At 47.7% G+C, this 16193-nt stretch overlaps 1 protein-coding gene across 2 annotated transcripts in view; it reads right to left on the minus strand.

The window, feature by feature from the left end:
• Window positions 1–1609: 1609 nt before the first annotated feature.
• clint1a (clathrin interactor 1a) overlaps window positions 1610–16193 on the minus strand; it is a 26034-nt gene continuing 11450 nt past the window's right edge. Inside the window, exons 4-12 of one of the 2 annotated variants that reach the window (XM_014213070.2) lie at window positions 15380–15488; window positions 14652–14822; window positions 9264–9465; window positions 8254–8473; window positions 8035–8128; window positions 5897–5944; window positions 5491–5762; window positions 4807–5002; window positions 1610–4080 (exon numbers count right to left, since the gene is read on the minus strand). In XM_014213070.2, coding sequence (XP_014068545.1) covers window positions 3755–4080; window positions 4807–5002; window positions 5491–5762; window positions 5897–5944; window positions 8035–8128; window positions 8254–8473; window positions 9264–9465; window positions 14652–14822; window positions 15380–15488 — 1638 coding nt within the window. In that variant the 3' untranslated portion in view covers window positions 1610–3754. Of the gene's footprint in view, window positions 4081–4806; window positions 5003–5490; window positions 5763–5896; window positions 5945–8034; window positions 8129–8253; window positions 8474–9263; window positions 9469–14651; window positions 14823–15379; window positions 15489–16193 lie in introns of both variants that reach the window. The other variant, XM_014213069.2, reaches the window with a different exon arrangement.

Below are 16193 nucleotides of genomic sequence, written 5' to 3' on the forward strand. Positions count from 1 at the left end.
CCCAGGGGTCAAATGTTAAAGGTCAGGAATCAGGGACTGAGGGGCCCCAGAGAAGACGGTCCCAGAAGAAAGAAGTGTCCCAGCCCTATGGGAGAGTTCACACGCACCACATCAACAAACTCTTCATACGGGGAGAGAACGTGCTTCTAGTCAACCTACAACCACTCTGAACCTGTTGTGTATTTTATCCAGTGGAGGTGGCAACCTAGCCTGGAACTGGAAGCCAGCCTGCTCTCTTGCCAACTCCTTATGGAGTTTCCATGCCATACATGAGCAGAAGCAGACAGACTGGCACCCGGGCTTGTGGCAAATCTCCAGGAAAGTTACTTGACCTCAAGGTGCAACAAGCTGAAGCTTTACCAAGACTGACCCATCAACACCTACTACAGTATCTACACTGGTTTAGACCAACTAGCAGTGAACCATGAAGTCTCACTGCTACTGTATATCATATTGATATGTATTCTCTGCTTTATGCATACAATAATCAATAAAATGTAAATGATCAAGCTGTCTTCCCTTGTCTGTCTTTTCTCATCTGGTCTTTGCCTCTGGGTCATATGAAACACAGTATTGATATGCAGGCATGGGGTGCACCACTGTAAATAACCACCAGAGGGCAGTGTAGACTCATTCTAAGACATCTTGAGTCACTTGAAGTGAAAAACAAGTCTAAAAGGATTCATATAACTAAAGATACATTTAATTGTACATTATCCTGATATAGTGAGGATCAAAATGATAGACTAACCTAATGAATGTCGTTACATTTTGCTTATAAATATGCAGAGTATAATCTCAAAACAACTGCATCAATGCAGAAAACACATGTCATCCATGCTATGCCCGACCTGCCAACTCCAGGTAACATGGAGGCATGTTGCCTCTAAAAAGAGGAAAGCCTACTGTTTGTCCCATTATATTGCTTTTCTGTCAGCTAGAGCACAAATGGCAGTGTGGTCTGATCTCAGAGGACCTCATATGTGTTATGAATAATGGAGATGGGGAAGGTTCAGATTGCACAACTCTTATTTGTCTAGACATTTCAGATTGTTTTCTTTAATGCCCACATTAGCCATAAACAGCATGATTTAACTGCATGTCATTGCTGTTGTGTAGTTTTTGCTTTCTGTCTCTAAACTACAGAGGCTACCGAAGGACAATAAACCGTCATAATTTCCATATCTTGGAGCCGTGCAGGATCTGTTAAATTGATCAAACGTTGTCTGAGACAAGCCATTGTCCTACAGTACTTGAGTTTAAAATTACTCTCTGCTCTTATACCTCAATCTGATCTATTCAAGCCCACTGGCTGTGTGTGTCTGTAGGGCTGCACTGTGTGTGTCTGTAGGGCTGCACTGTGTGTGTCTGTAGGGCTGCACTGTGTGTGTCTGTAGGGCTGCACTGTGTGTGTCTGTAGGGCTGCACTGTGTGTGTCTGTAGGGCTGCACTGTGTGTGTCTGTAGGGCTGCACTGTGTGTGTCTGTAGGGCTGCACTGTGTGTGTCTGTAGGGCTGCACTGTGTGTGTGTCGGTCTCAGCAGGTTCCAAGGCCATCTAAAATAGTCACTAAATTAGTATTAAGTGAAATAAACACTTCATTAGAAAACTGTAATCAACTGTTTTAATGCCGTAGATAAAGGATCATGGGACAGTCAAATCAAACGAAAACATTTTCTCAAGGCTCTTTTCGTTGGTGATGCGTCACTTTTTCTTAATTTGCATAAACTAGTGTTTTTATTTTATGTAACAATACCACATTACAGAAGATCTCAGAACAATTGTAATAAGTAGAAAAAAATTAAACCAGCGAAAGAATAAAACACAACCCCCTAAGGACATCATCTCTTAGAAAAAACAAACAAGAGTTGCTACATTTTGGTCGTTTCCAGCAGGTAATGCCTCAGCTCAGACAAAAGGCTACTGTGTGTTTATCTGTGCAGGGTTGGGGTCAATTCCATTTGTCGATTTAGAACGTAAACTATATTCAACATTTTCTTTATGAAAAGCATTGAAGAAAACTGGAATTTCAGTGTACTTCCAGAATTGAAATGGAATTGACCCTAACTCCTGGAAGAGGACATAGCTCTGAAACAGAGGAGTCTAGTTTACATGTGAGGTACTCGCTGAACTTGTAAAAATGGTCATGACTTCCACATGTACCCATTTCCTATATAGTGCACTACTTTTGACCCGAGTCCTATGGGCTCTGGTCGGAAGTAGTGCACTATAAAGTGTATAGGGTGCCATATGAGTTGTACCCCCCAAAAAAACAAGAGAAATCCTCTCCTAGACCTGCACTGTCTGAGAAACCTCTCCTTCAGAGATCCACTCCGGGGTGAATTTTCCCCCAAGTACAGAGCTAGGATCAGCTTCCCCACCCCCAATCCCAACCTAAACCATTAGTGGAGGGAAACTCAAAACTGACCCAAGGTCAGCATCTAGGGACATCTTCCCCCCTATTCCACGAGGGTCCCAGGGGACAGAGGGAGTAGTAAGAACCACACATACATACTGTGCTGTAGACTCCTAACAGTAACTGTCATGAACACTATAGTTGTATCGTCTCTCCGTCTGTCTCCTGTAAATTATAATGAAGGAAAAAGGCCTCCATCTTACAGGCACCATGTGCAGTACTTAAAGAACACAACCCACCAGGTTGTTCCTACATCTACTGATCATCTTATTTGGATGCAAGAAAAAAAACCAAACAATTATAGTTCTTTAAAAAATATATACCCATAAGAAAGGCCACAAAGGAGATCTGTGTTTTATCATTACCACAGCTTCTTCAATTAACAGCTTTCAATCATTTCTCATTCATTCACTTATTAAATCCATCCATCAATAAACGATTGATTGATTTGTTAAATGTAATATTGAACAGAAACTCCACATTTGGAGTGTGGAACGCTGTTATATAAAGTAGGTATTAAAGACCGGCTCCATGGCAATGTAGCATGCCATAGCAACGTCTTGATTGACATCTGGTTCCGTCCAATTGACACCCACCTCTTCACGGCATCATATCATAATCAAGTACCCAATAATTTATTTGTCTGTCGCACCAGTAATATTTACATTTGTAGGGAAGGAACAGATCCAGATAACCTGACATTCTAAAGAGATGGATGGGGAGTTATTGGGTTGGGATTATCATATAAAACTATTTTTCTACTCTGGACAATTAATTGGTTAAGTAAAGCAAAACCCCCACTGACGTTCTCTTGAAGTTTCATCTGGACAATTCCATGGTAACAGAATGATGCTTTAAAATGCAATTCAAACAAAAAACTATTATTGAGAAGTTAAACAAACCATACAAGTGTAAAAGCCGTCCTTGTGCATAGAATTGTATGGGTTATTTAACTTTGCGATCATTGGTTTTTGTTTGGAATACATTTAAAGTGAAAATTCTCTGCATCATTCTGGCACTGTGTTTTTCGCTCTCTCCCTTAGTTGTCCTCTCCGAATCAAACCTGAACAGCACACAACCATACTGTATTGAATACACTCTAAAAAGGTAGTTGATTGCAAGTTCCAACTGATTAAAAGATACATACAATCATGTATATTCATGTCTCTATATATCACTTAAAGGAAAGAAACAGGAAATGGAGGGGTGGCAGTCAGTATTTGATATTTGACAACATTCAAGTACTCTTTGTTTGCAGCTCTTTACAATCCTTCATGGACAGTCGGTTGGATGGAGAGAAAAACAAACACCCCTCTCCTTCACTTCACCTCCTCTTCCCTCACTTCCTAAAGTTGCCGAAATCCGCGAAGGCGTCCACTCCTTGCTTGGGCTGCTGCTGTACCATGCCAGAACCCATAGACATGGCTGGCATCCTCATCCCCATGGTCATGTTAGCCTGGGGCATAGCACCCATGTTCATGCCCATTCCCATCATGCCCTGGGTGGGAGCCATGCCCATCCCCATCATGCCCTGGGTGGGGGCCATGCCCATCCCAGCACCGGGGTACATCATGGGAGTTGTAGGGGTTCTGATGGGGGAGGGGGCGAGGCCCATGCCGGCGAATCCCTGGGAGAGCATTTTGACAGGTGGGAGGGGCTGGACTCCTAGAAGACAGAAACAGGAAGAAGTGGAGTCAGAAGACAGCATGACCTCACACACACACAGGTTCACACACACTCCACACTGACCAAGTAGCCCCAAGCATCCTTCTATTCCACACTGACCAAGTAGCCCCAAGCATCCTTCTATTCCACACTGACCAAGTAGCCCCAAGCATCCTTCTATTCCACACTGACCAAGTAGCCCCAAGCATCCTTCTATTCCACACTGACCAAGTAGCCCCAAGCATCCTTCTATTCCACAGTGACCAAGTAGCCCCAAGCATCCTTCTATTCCACACTGACCAAGTAGCCCCAAGAATCCTTCTATTCCACACTGACCAAGTAGCCCCAAGAATCCTTCTATTCCACACTGACCAAGTAGCCCCAAGAATCCTTCTATTCCACACTGACCAAGTAGCCCCAAGAATCCTTCTATTCCACACTGACCAAGTAGCCCCAAGAATCCTTCTATTCCACACTGAATAAGTAGTCCCAGGCATCCTTCTATTCCATTCTGACTGAACCTAAAGCCTTTTGAATTGTCTTGTGACCATCCTGAGTAAAAGGAAGAAAGTCCCACATGCTGGGGATCTTGGATTCTCCACAAACAGTTGAATGGATCTCAAACCAACGTTTTGGTCAACAGACATTCAGCAGTGTTTTGAACCCCCTCCAAATAAACACAGCACTATTTCTATCCCAGTCTATTGTACAACCCTGTAGGCTCACCTTGGAGTGTTTTCAGGGTGGGCTGGGCAGGTTTGGGGGGCTGCACACCAGGTGCCAGGAAGTCCAGACTGATGTTAACTGAGGAGTCAGACCAGGTGGAGGGGATCGCTGACCCCACGCAATTCTGTGTACCCAGCATGACTTGCTGCTGCTGCTGCTGCTGGGGCTGCAACGGACCGCCCATCACCTGGAAGGGCTGAGGGGGGAGAGAGAGAGGGAGAATTTGGTAGCAAGTTCCAATAGATAGTAATGTTAAGGTACCTATAATGGTGACATATGAAGGTTGAACTACAGTCTCTATAGTAATCTACATAAAAACACATCCCATCTAACCAGAATGTACAGGTTGGGAAGGGGCAGGTTTGAGTCATCTGCAAAACTAAGCTTGTCTTTTTTAAAGTAGGTCAGGTTTTTAAACATGCAAATATCTATGTAAACACAACCTCATATTAGATTGAATGGTTTTCTGACTCAAACTGGTTCCTTCTCATTGTGTGCATTTTTGTCCCTAGGCAAGGAGGAGCATGTGCAGACTCTCTGCCGTTGCTCTCTCGTGTCTGTCCCTCTAAACCACAGCAGTTACTGTCACTCCTCTCATTAACAGTCAATCAGGCACAATATGGACAACTTACAATGTGAATTCATTTACTGTTTGTGTGTACCATGTCTGTCCTATATTCTTACCAGTGATGTGGACTGTGGCATGGTACTGGTCATGTTCTGTGTGCTGGTCATATTGAAGGTGAGGCTCTGAGAGGCAGAGAGAGACTGAGTCTGGACCGGACCCATCAGATCAAACAGGTCAGCTGAGGCTGGAGCCGGGGCAGAGCTGGCAGACAGAGCCCCAAACAGGTCAGTGTTGCTAGGGGCCAGAGGCTGGGCTAAAGGGGTGGGGACAGGGGCCTGGCCGTCAGGGAAAGCATTCCAGTCCCCAAAATCACTGTTCCCACTAGAAGCTGGAGAGGAGGAGAAAAGAGAGGAATAAGGTTATAGTGGACTTAAATCTCCCACACACGTTAGCAGGCTCCACGTGGCCAGACCTCCCCCCCACCCCCATCTCTCGGAATATTCTAGTGCTTTATAAACTCACCGACAGAGGCAGCAGGAGAAGTAAAGTCAGCAAATCCTCCTATCAGGTCTGGAATGAGACATACTATTTGATTTGTATTGGTCACATATTTAACAGATGTTATTGCAGGTGTAGCTACAAGCTTGTGTTTCTAGCTCCAACAGTGCAGTAATATCTAACAATTCACAACAACAAACAAATCCAAAAGTATAATATAATTAAGAAATATATAAATAGTAGGATGAGCAATGTCGGAGTGGCATTGACAAGAATACAGTATATAGATATTAAATGAGTAAAACAGTATGTAAACATTTAAAGTAACCATAAAACACTTAATGATTGAGATGTGAGTTTCCAGAGACCAGCCCAGGCCCAGAGAACAGATGTGACACTGAAGGGAAAAGGAACCCCCCAAGATGCCCCGTAACTACACTACCTTCCTTCCCCCTCCCCCCCCCCCAACATGTCCCGTAACTACACTACCTTCCCCCCCAACATGTCCCGTAACTACACTACCTTCCCCCCCAAGATGTCCCGTAACTACACTACCTTCCCCCCCAAGATGTCCCGTAACTACACTACCTTCCCCCCAAGATGTCCCGTAACTACACTACCTTCCCCCCCAAGATGTCCCGTAACTACACTACCTTCCCCCCAAGATGTCCCGTAACTACACTACCTTCCCCCCAAGATGTCCCGTAACTACACTACCTTCCCCCCAAAATGTCCCGTAACTACACTACCTCCCCCCCAAGATGTCCCGTAACTACACTACCTCCCCCCCAAGATGTCCCGTAACTACACTACCTCCCCCCAAGATGTCCCGTAACTACACTACCTCCCCCCCAAGATGTCCCGTAACTACACTACCTCCCCCCCAAGATGTCCCGTAACTACACTACCTCCCCCCAAGATGTCCCGTAACTACACTACCTCCCCCCCCAAGATGTCCCGTAACTACACTACCTTCCCCCCCAAGATGTCCCGTAACTACACTACCTTCCCCCCCAAGATGTCCCGTAACTACACTACCTCCCCCCCCAAGATGTCCCGTAACTACACTACCTTCCCCCCCAAGATGTCCCGTAACTACACTACCTTCCCCCCAAGATGTCCCGTAACTACACTACCTTCCCCCCAAGATGTCCCGTAACTACACTACCTTCCCCCCAAGATGTCCCGTAACTACACTACCTTCCCCCCAAGATGTCCCGTAACTACACTACCTCCTCCCCCCAAGATGTCCCGTAACTACACTACCTTCCTCCCCCCAAGATGTCCCGTAACTACACTACCTTCCTCCCCCCAAGATGTCCCGTAACTACACTACCTTCCTCCCCCCCAAGATGTCCCGTAACTACACTACCTTCCCCCCCCAAGATGTCCCGTAACTACACTACCTTCCTCCCCCCCAAGATGTCCCGTAACTACACTACCTTCCTCCCCCCCAAGATGTCCCGTAACTACACTACCTTCCTCCCCCCAAGATGTCCCGTAACTACACTACCTTCCCCCCCCCAAGATGTCCCGTAACTACACTACCTTCCCCCCCCAAGATGTCCCGTAACTACACTACCTTCCCCCCCAAGATGTCCCGTAACTACACTACCTTCCTCCCCCCAAGATGTCCCGTAACTACACTACCTTCCCCCCCAAGATGTCCCGTAACTACACTACCTCCCCCCCCAAGATGTCCCGTAACTACACTACCTTCCTCCCCCCAAGATGTCCCGTAACTACACTACCTCCCCCCCCAAGATGTCCCGTAACTACACTACCTCCCCCCCCAAGATGTCACGTAACTACACTACCTTCCCCCCCCAAGATGTCCCGTAACTACACTACCTTCCCCCCCAAGATGTCCCGTAACTACACTACCTCCCCCCAAGATGTCCCGTAACTACACAACCTTCCCCCCCCAAGATGTCCCGTAACTACACAACCTCCCCCCCCAAGATGTCCCGTAACTACACAACCTTCCCCCCCAAGATGTCCCGTAACTACACTACCTCCCCCCCAAGATGTCCCGTAACTACACAACCTTCCCCCCCAAGATGTCCCGTAACTACACTACCTTCCCCCCAACCCTCCGTGATGTCCCATAACTACACTACCTCCCCCCAACTCTCCATGAGGTCTTCTCAGTGTGTAGTTACCGGTGGCTGCTGCAGGCTGGCTGGGTCCTGTATCTACCATGAATAGGTCAGCCAGACCACTACTGGAGGGCTGGGGTGCTGCTGCGGACGGAGTCTGGAACAGAGAGGAGAGGAGAGATGTGAGTAGAGAGACAGGGAGCGAGACAGCACTGTCCACTGTTAACACCAGATAGCAGCAATAAGCTAAAGGGGACCAGCTTGGACTGAATGTGCACACACCTGTTTGGTGGAGGTATCGGGGCTTTTGTCTCCTGTGTAGTGGGCCGCGGCTCCCAGGGACACAGTTTTGGACGGAACCCCGCCTCGCTTCCTGGTTGCTGTGGTTTCTGTTGCCTGAACGATCTGGACACTCTTGGTCGTCACGGTTTCCTCCTCGTCTTTGAACACCGACCTTCCAGACTGGCCGTTCCGTGACGGGCGACCTCGCTCCTCCTCGTCACTACGGCGACCAGAAAGGACGCAAACAGGGTGAAAAAGACGACAATTCAATTCAAATAGTGTGACTAAAGTATGACAGAACATCAGGATGTTGACATACTGTAATATGATATGAGGACAGCAGGTAGTTCTGACATAGTGTAATATGATATGAGGAGGACAGCTCTAACATAGTGTAATATGATATGAGGAGGACAGCTCTAACATACTGTAATATGATATGAGGACAGCACGTAGTTTAACGTACTGTATTATGATATGAAGAGGACAGCGGGTAGCTCTAACAGTGTAATATGATATGAGGACAGCAGGTAGCTCTAACATACTGTAATATGATATGAGGAGGACAGCAGGTAGCTCTAACGTACTGTAATATGATATGAGGACAGCGGGTAGCTCTAACATACTGTAATATGATATGAAGAGGACAGCAGGTAGCTCTAACATACTGTATTATGATATGAAGAGGACAGCGGCTAGCTCTAACATACTGTAATATGATATGAAGAGGACAGAGGGTAGCTCTAACATACTGTAATATGATATGAAGAGGACAGCGGCTAGCTCTAACGTACTGTAATATGATATGAAGAGGACAGCGGCTAGCTCTAACATACTGTAATATGATATGAAGAGGACAGCGGGTAGCTCTAATTTATCCCTGTACCTCAGTATTCCCCCCCCTCTCTCCATTTGAGTCATTAATTTCCTTCCTCTTTCAATCTCACCCAGTGGAACTCTTCTCTCTCCTAACCTGAATCATCTGTCTGGTGTGTCGTCTCTTTCCTAACCTGAATCGGTCTGGTGAATCATCTCTGCTCTGCTTCCTGAACTTGTTGATTGTGTCATCGATGGTGCTGCCGATCTTATCACTGATCTCCCCCAGTTTCTCACTGAAGGGGAACTGGCCTTGGTCTCTCTTCCAGTCCTCATCCCACTTCCCTCTGCTGCTTCCCTCATTACCGCCAGAGCTGCTGGAGTCATACCGATCACCTGCTGGGGGAGGGGGTAATAGACAAAGAGAAAGAGCGAGAGAATAGTGACTTTGTGTTAGAGGCCAATAAGATCAGAAGACACTCCAATGTATAGAGTGCATTCGGAAAGTATTCAGACCCCTTGACGTTTTCCACATTTTGTTACAGCTGAAATTGATTACTTAAATGTATTTTTTAATCATTCAAATCAATCTACACAATCTACCCACTCAGCTGTTTTTACAACTTGATTGGAGTCCACCTGTGCTAATTTCAACTGGTTGGACATGATTTGGAAAGGAACACACCCATCTATATAAAAAGGTACAGTGTATGTCTGAGCAAAAACCAAGCCATGAAGTCGAAGGAATTGTCCGTAGAGCTCCGATACAGGATTGTGTCGAGGCACAGATCTGGGGAAGGGTACCAAAACATTTCTGCAGCATTGAAGGTCCCCCAAGAACACAGTGACCTCCATTTTTAAATGGAAGTTCCTAGAGCTGGCCACCTGGCCAAACTGAGCAAAGGGGGGAGAAGGGCCTTGGTCAGGGAGGTGACCAAGAACCCGATGGTCACTCTGACAGAGCTCCAGAGGTCCTCTGTGGAGATGGGAGAACCTTCCAGAAGGACAACCATCTCTGCAGCACTCCACCAATCAAACCGTTATGGTAGTGTGGCCAGACGGAAGCCACTCCTCAGTAAAAGGCACGACAGCCCGCTTGGAGTTTGCCAAAAGGCACCTAAAGGACTCAGACCATGAGAAACAAGGTTCTCTGGTCTGATGAAACCAATATTGAACTCTTTGGCCTGAATGCCAAGTGTCATGTCTGGAGGAAACCTGGCACCATCCCTATGGTGAAGCATGGTGGTGGCAGCATCATGCTGTGGGGATGTTTTTCAGCGACAGGGACTGGGAGACTAGTCAGGATCGAGGGAAAGATGAACGGAGCAAAGTACAGAGAGATCCTTGATGAAAACCTACTCCAGAGCGCTCAGAACCTCAGACTGGGGTGAAGGTTCATCTTCCAACAGGACAACAACCCTAAGCACATAGCCAAGACAACGCAGGAGTGGCTTCGGGGCCAGTCTCTGAATGTCCTTGAGGGGCCCAGCCAGAGCCCAGACTTGAACCCAATCCAACATCTCTGGAGAGACCTGAAAATAGCTGTGCAGCGAGGTTCCCCATCCAACCTGACAGAGCTTGAGAGGATCTGCAGAGAAGAATGGGAGAAACTCCCCAAATACAGGTGTGCCAAGCTTGTAGCGTCATACCCAAGAAGACTCGAGGCTGTCCAATGTGCTTCAACAAAGTACTGAGTAAAGGGTCTGAATACTTAAGTAAATGTGATATTTCCAGTTGTTTTTTGGGGGCAAAAATGTATAAAAACTTGTTTTTGCTATTGTCATTATGGGGTATTGTGTGTAGATTGATGAGAAAAAAAATCGATTTAATCAATTTTAGAATAAGGCTGTAACATAACAAAATGTTGAATAAGTCAAGGGGTCTAAATACTTTCCGAATGCCCTGTATATGTGTGAGTGAGTGTTTGACTTACTGTATCTGCTGAACCCCCCCCCAATACTGTATCTGCTGAACCCCCCCCAATACTGTCAGAGGACTTACTGTATCTGCTGAACCCTCCCCCCCCCCAATACTGTCAGAGGACTTACTGTATCTGCTGAACCCTCCCCCCCCCAATACTGTCAGAGGACTTACTGTATCTGCTGAACCCCCCTCCCCCCAATACTGTCAGAGGACTTACTGTATCTGCTGAACCCCCCCCCCCAATACTGTCAGAGGACTTACTGTATCTGCTGAACCCCCCCCCAATACTGTCAGAGGACTTACTGTATCTGCTGAACCCCCCTCCCCCAATACTGTCAGAGGACTTACTGTATCTGCTGAACCCCCCTCCCCCAATACTGTCAGAGGACTTACTGTATCTGCTGAACCCCCCCTCCCCCAATACTGTCAGAGGACTTACTGTATCTGCTGAACCCCCCTCCCCCAATACTGTCAGAGGACTTACTGTATCTGCTGAACCCCCCTCCCCCAATACTGTCAGAGGACTTACTGTATCTGCTGAACCCCCCTCCCCCAATACTGTCAGAGGACTTACTGTATCTGCTGAACCCCCCTCCCCCAATACTGTCAGAGGACTTACTGTATCTGCTGAACCCCCCTCCCCCCAATACTGTCAGAGGACTTACTGTATCTGCTGAACCCCCTCCCCCAATACTGTCAGAGGACTTACTGTATCTGCTGAACCCCCCTCCCCCAATACTGTCAGAGGACTTACTGTATCTGCTGAACCCCCCCTCCCCCAATACTGTCAGAGGACTTACTGTATCTGCTGAACCCCCCTCCCCCCAATACTGTCAGAGGACTTACTGTATCTGCTGAACCCCCTCCCCCAATACTGTCAGAGGACTTACTGTATCTGCTGAACCCCCCCCCCCCCAATACTGTCAGAGGACTTACTGTATCTGCTGAACCCCCCCTCCCCCAATACTGTCAGAGGACTTACTGTATCTGCTGAACCCCCCTCCCCCAATACTGTCAGAGGACTTACTGTATCTGCTGAACCCCCCTCCCCCAATACTGTCAGAGGACTTACTGTATCTGCTGAACCCCCCTCCCCCAATACTGTCAGAGGACTTACTGTATCTGCTGAACCCCCCTCCCCCAATACTGTCAGAGGACTTACTGTATCTGCTGAACCCCCCTCCCCCAATACTGTCAGAGGACTTACTGTATCTGCTGAACCCCCCTCCCCCCAATACTGTCAGAGGACTTACTGTATCTGCTGAACCCCCCCTCCCCCAATACTGTCAGAGGACTTACTGTATCTGCTGAACCCCCTCCCCCAATACTGTCAGAGGACTTACTGTATCTGCTGAACCCCCCTCCCCCAATACTGTCAGAGGACTTACTGTATCTGCTGAACCCCCCTCCCCCAATACTGTCAGAGGACTTACTGTATCTGCTGAACCCCCTCCCCCAATACTGTCAGAGGACTTACTGTATCTGCTGAACCCCCCCCTCCCCCAATACTGTCAGAGGACTTACTGTATCTGCTGAACCCCCTCCCCCAATACTGTCAGAGGACTTACTGTATCTGCTGAACCCCCCCTCCCCCAATACTGTCAGAGGACTTACTGTATCTGCTGAACCCCCCTCCCCCAATACTGTCAGAGGACTTACTGTATCTGCTGAACCCCCCTCCCCCAATACTGTCAGAGGACTTACTGTATCTGCTGAACCCCCCCTCCCCCAATACTGTCAGAGGACTTACTGTATCTGCTGAACCCCCCTCCCCCAATACTGTCAGAGGACTTACTGTATCTGCTGAACCCCCCCCTCCCCCAATACTGTCAGAGGACTTACTGTATCTGCTGAACCCCCCTCCCCCCAATACTGTCAGAGGACTTACTGTATCTGCTGAACCCCCCTCCCCCAATACTGTCAGAGGACTTACTGTATCTGCTGAACCCCCCCTCCCCCAATACTGTCAGAGGACTTACTGTATCTGCTGAACCCCCCTCCCCCAATACTGTCAGAGGACTTACTGTATCTGCTGAACCCCCCTCCCCCCAATACTGTCAGAGGACTTACTGTATCTGCTGAACCCCCCTCCCCCAATACTGTCAGAGGACTTACTGTATCTGCTGAACCCTCCTCCCCCAATACTGTCAGAGGACTTACTGTATCTGCTGAACCCTCCTCCCCCAATACTGTCAGAGGACTTACTGTATCTGCTGAACCCTCCTCCCCCAATACTGTCAGAGGACTTACTGTATCTGCTGAACCCTCCTCCCCCCAATACTGTCAGAGGACTTACTGTATCTGCTGAACCCTCCTCCCCCCAATACTGTCAGAGGACTTACTGTATCTGCTGAACCCTCCTCCCCCCAATACTGTCAGAGGACTTACTGTATCTGCTGAACCCTCCTCCCCCAATACTGTCAGAGGACTTACTGTATCTGCTGAACCCTCCTCCCCCAATACTGTCAGAGGACTTACTGTATCTGCTGAACCCTCCTCCCCCAATACTGTCAGAGGACTTACTGTATCTGCTGAACCCCCTCCCCCAATACTGTCAGAGGACTTACTGTATCTGCTGAACCCTCCTCCCCCAATACTGTCAGAGGACTTACTGTATCTGCTGAACCCCCTCCCCCAATACTGTCAGAGGACTTACTGTATCTGCTGAACCCCCCCTCCCCCAATACTGTCAGAGGACTTACTGTATCTGCTGAACCCCCTCCCCCAATACTGTCAGAGGACTTACTGTATCTGCTGAACCCCCCTCCCCCAATACTGTCAGAGGACTTACTGTATCTGCTGAACCCCCTCCCCCAATACTGTCAGAGGACTTACTGTATCTGCTGAACCCCCCTCCCCCAATACTGTCAGAGGACTTACTGTATCTGCTGAACCCCCTCCCCCAATACTGTCAGAGGACTTACTGTATCTGCTGAACCCCCCTCCCCCAATACTGTCAGAGGACTTACTGTATCTGCTGAACCCCCCTCCCCCAATACTGTCAGAGGACTTACTGTATCTGCTGAACCCCCCTCCCCCAATACTGTCAGAGGACTTACTGTATCTGCTGAACCCCCCTCCCCCAATACTGTCAGAGGACTTACTGTATCTGCTGAACCCCCCTCCCCCAATACTGTCAGAGGACTTACTGTATCTGCTGAACCCCCTCCCCCAATACTGTCAGAGGACTTACTGTATCTGCTGAACCCCCTCCCCCAATACTGTCAGAGGACTTACTGTATCTGCTGAACCCCCTCCCCCAATACTGTCAGAGGACTTACTGTATCTGCTGAACCCTCCCCCCAATACTGTCAGAGGACTTACTGTATCTGCTGAACCCTCCCCCAATACTGTCAGAGGACTTACTGTATCTGCTGAACCCTCCCCCAATACTGTCAGAGGACTTACTGTATCTGCTGAACCCTCCCCCAATACTGTCAGAGGACTTACTGTATCTGCTGAACCCTCCCCAATACTGTCAGAGGACTTACTGTATCTGCTGAACCCTCCCCCAATACTGTCAGAGGACTTACTGTATCTGCTGAACCCTCCCCCAATACTGTCAGAGGACTTACTGTATCTGCTGAACCCTCCCCCAATACTGTCAGAGGACTTACTGTATCTGCTGAACCCTCCCCCAATACTGTCAGAGGACTTACTGTATCTGCTGAACCCCCCCCCAATACTGTCAGAGGACACTCCGATGTATTTGTCTTTGTTCTTCTTTGCCTTCTTCCTCTCCTCTCTCAGTCTATCATCATCCTGGATCAGATCCACCATCTCCTTCACCTTCTGACGTACGTTCACTCCCTGGTCCTTACCGTTCTCATCTACACAGAGGGAGAGGTAGAGAAACAAGAGAGAGAGAGAGGGGTAGAGAAACAAGAGAGTAGCTGAAGGTTATTGGCAAGCTGTTAGTGTTCCATTCCCCTATAAACATATATGCCTTCTCAATGTGTAGGAAGCTGATCAGTGTAATCAGAATGTCAGGTGGGACATCTTTTGAGAAGACAAAATGCAGAAGAAGTGTCCACAGTACTGTGTGAATAAAAAAAGACCTTGTAAAACAGCTTGTCAGTCTGGGTTCACAAGGCTATATGGTGGTAAGGGGAGTGATTTACCTTCCGTCTGCTGGAGCTGGTTGTGGTTTAAGCAGTGCTTAGTGCACCATCTCTTCCTGAATGATACAACACCGACTGAACACTGGCCCTTTTGTCTGGTTCTAAACTAACATTTCATTACAAACTCGCACACTGGTGTACAGAGGTGTACTGAGGACAGACAACAAACCTTAACATTTAACACAGATTCTACACTACAGTCAAGAGAGAGACAGCCATAGAGTCAGGATTCTGTTTCTATAGTGTCAGGCAGAGAGATTACTTGCCTACGAAGTGGTAGCTCTCTAGAGATCGTAGGTCGTAGATGTGTTCTCTGGCGCTGGTGACAACTCTCTCTGAACCGTTCCTAATGAGGTGGGACAACAGCAGCAGAGACTGGGGGAGAAGAGATGGAAACCTATTGTTAGAACTGCTTATGATGGCCCCTCGGTTATTTTTATGACAGGTCATAGTCTCAACCGTTTCTGATGATCTGGGGCAACAACAGAGACTGGGAGAGCAGACCTCAGCCCTCGAGGTCTGGAGTTGAATAACCATGGCTTATGTCTTGGTTGTAAAAAGAAAGGAAGTCACACTATGCTGCCAACCTAACCAAGGTTTACCCATTACAATGTTGGGAGCATACACTGAGTCCAAAACATTAGGAACACCTGCTCTTTTCATGAAAGACTGACCAGGTGAAAACTATGATCCCTTATTGATGTCACTTGTTAAATCCACTTCAATGTGTGTAGATGAAGGGGAGGAGACAGGTTAAAGAAGGATTGTTAAGCCTTGAGACATGGATTGTGTATGTGTGCCATTCAGAGGGTGAATGGGCAAGACAAAAGATTGAAGTGCCTTTGAAGGGAATGGTAGTAGGTGCCGGGTGCACCGCTTTGAGTGTGTCAATAACTGCCACGCTGCTACATTCAGTTTCCTGTATGTATCTAGAATGGTCCACCACCCAAAGGACATCCAGCCAACTTGACAACTGTGGGTAGCATTGGAGTCAACAATGTAGAGTCCATGCATCGACAAATTGAGGCTGTTCTGAGGGCAAAAGGGGGCGGTGAAAAGCAATATTAGGAAGGTGTTCCT

This window comes from Salmo salar, chromosome ssa09 (genome assembly GCF_905237065.1).
Source record: "Salmo salar chromosome ssa09, Ssal_v3.1, whole genome shotgun sequence".
NCBI lineage: Eukaryota > Metazoa > Chordata > Actinopteri > Salmoniformes > Salmonidae > Salmo > Salmo salar.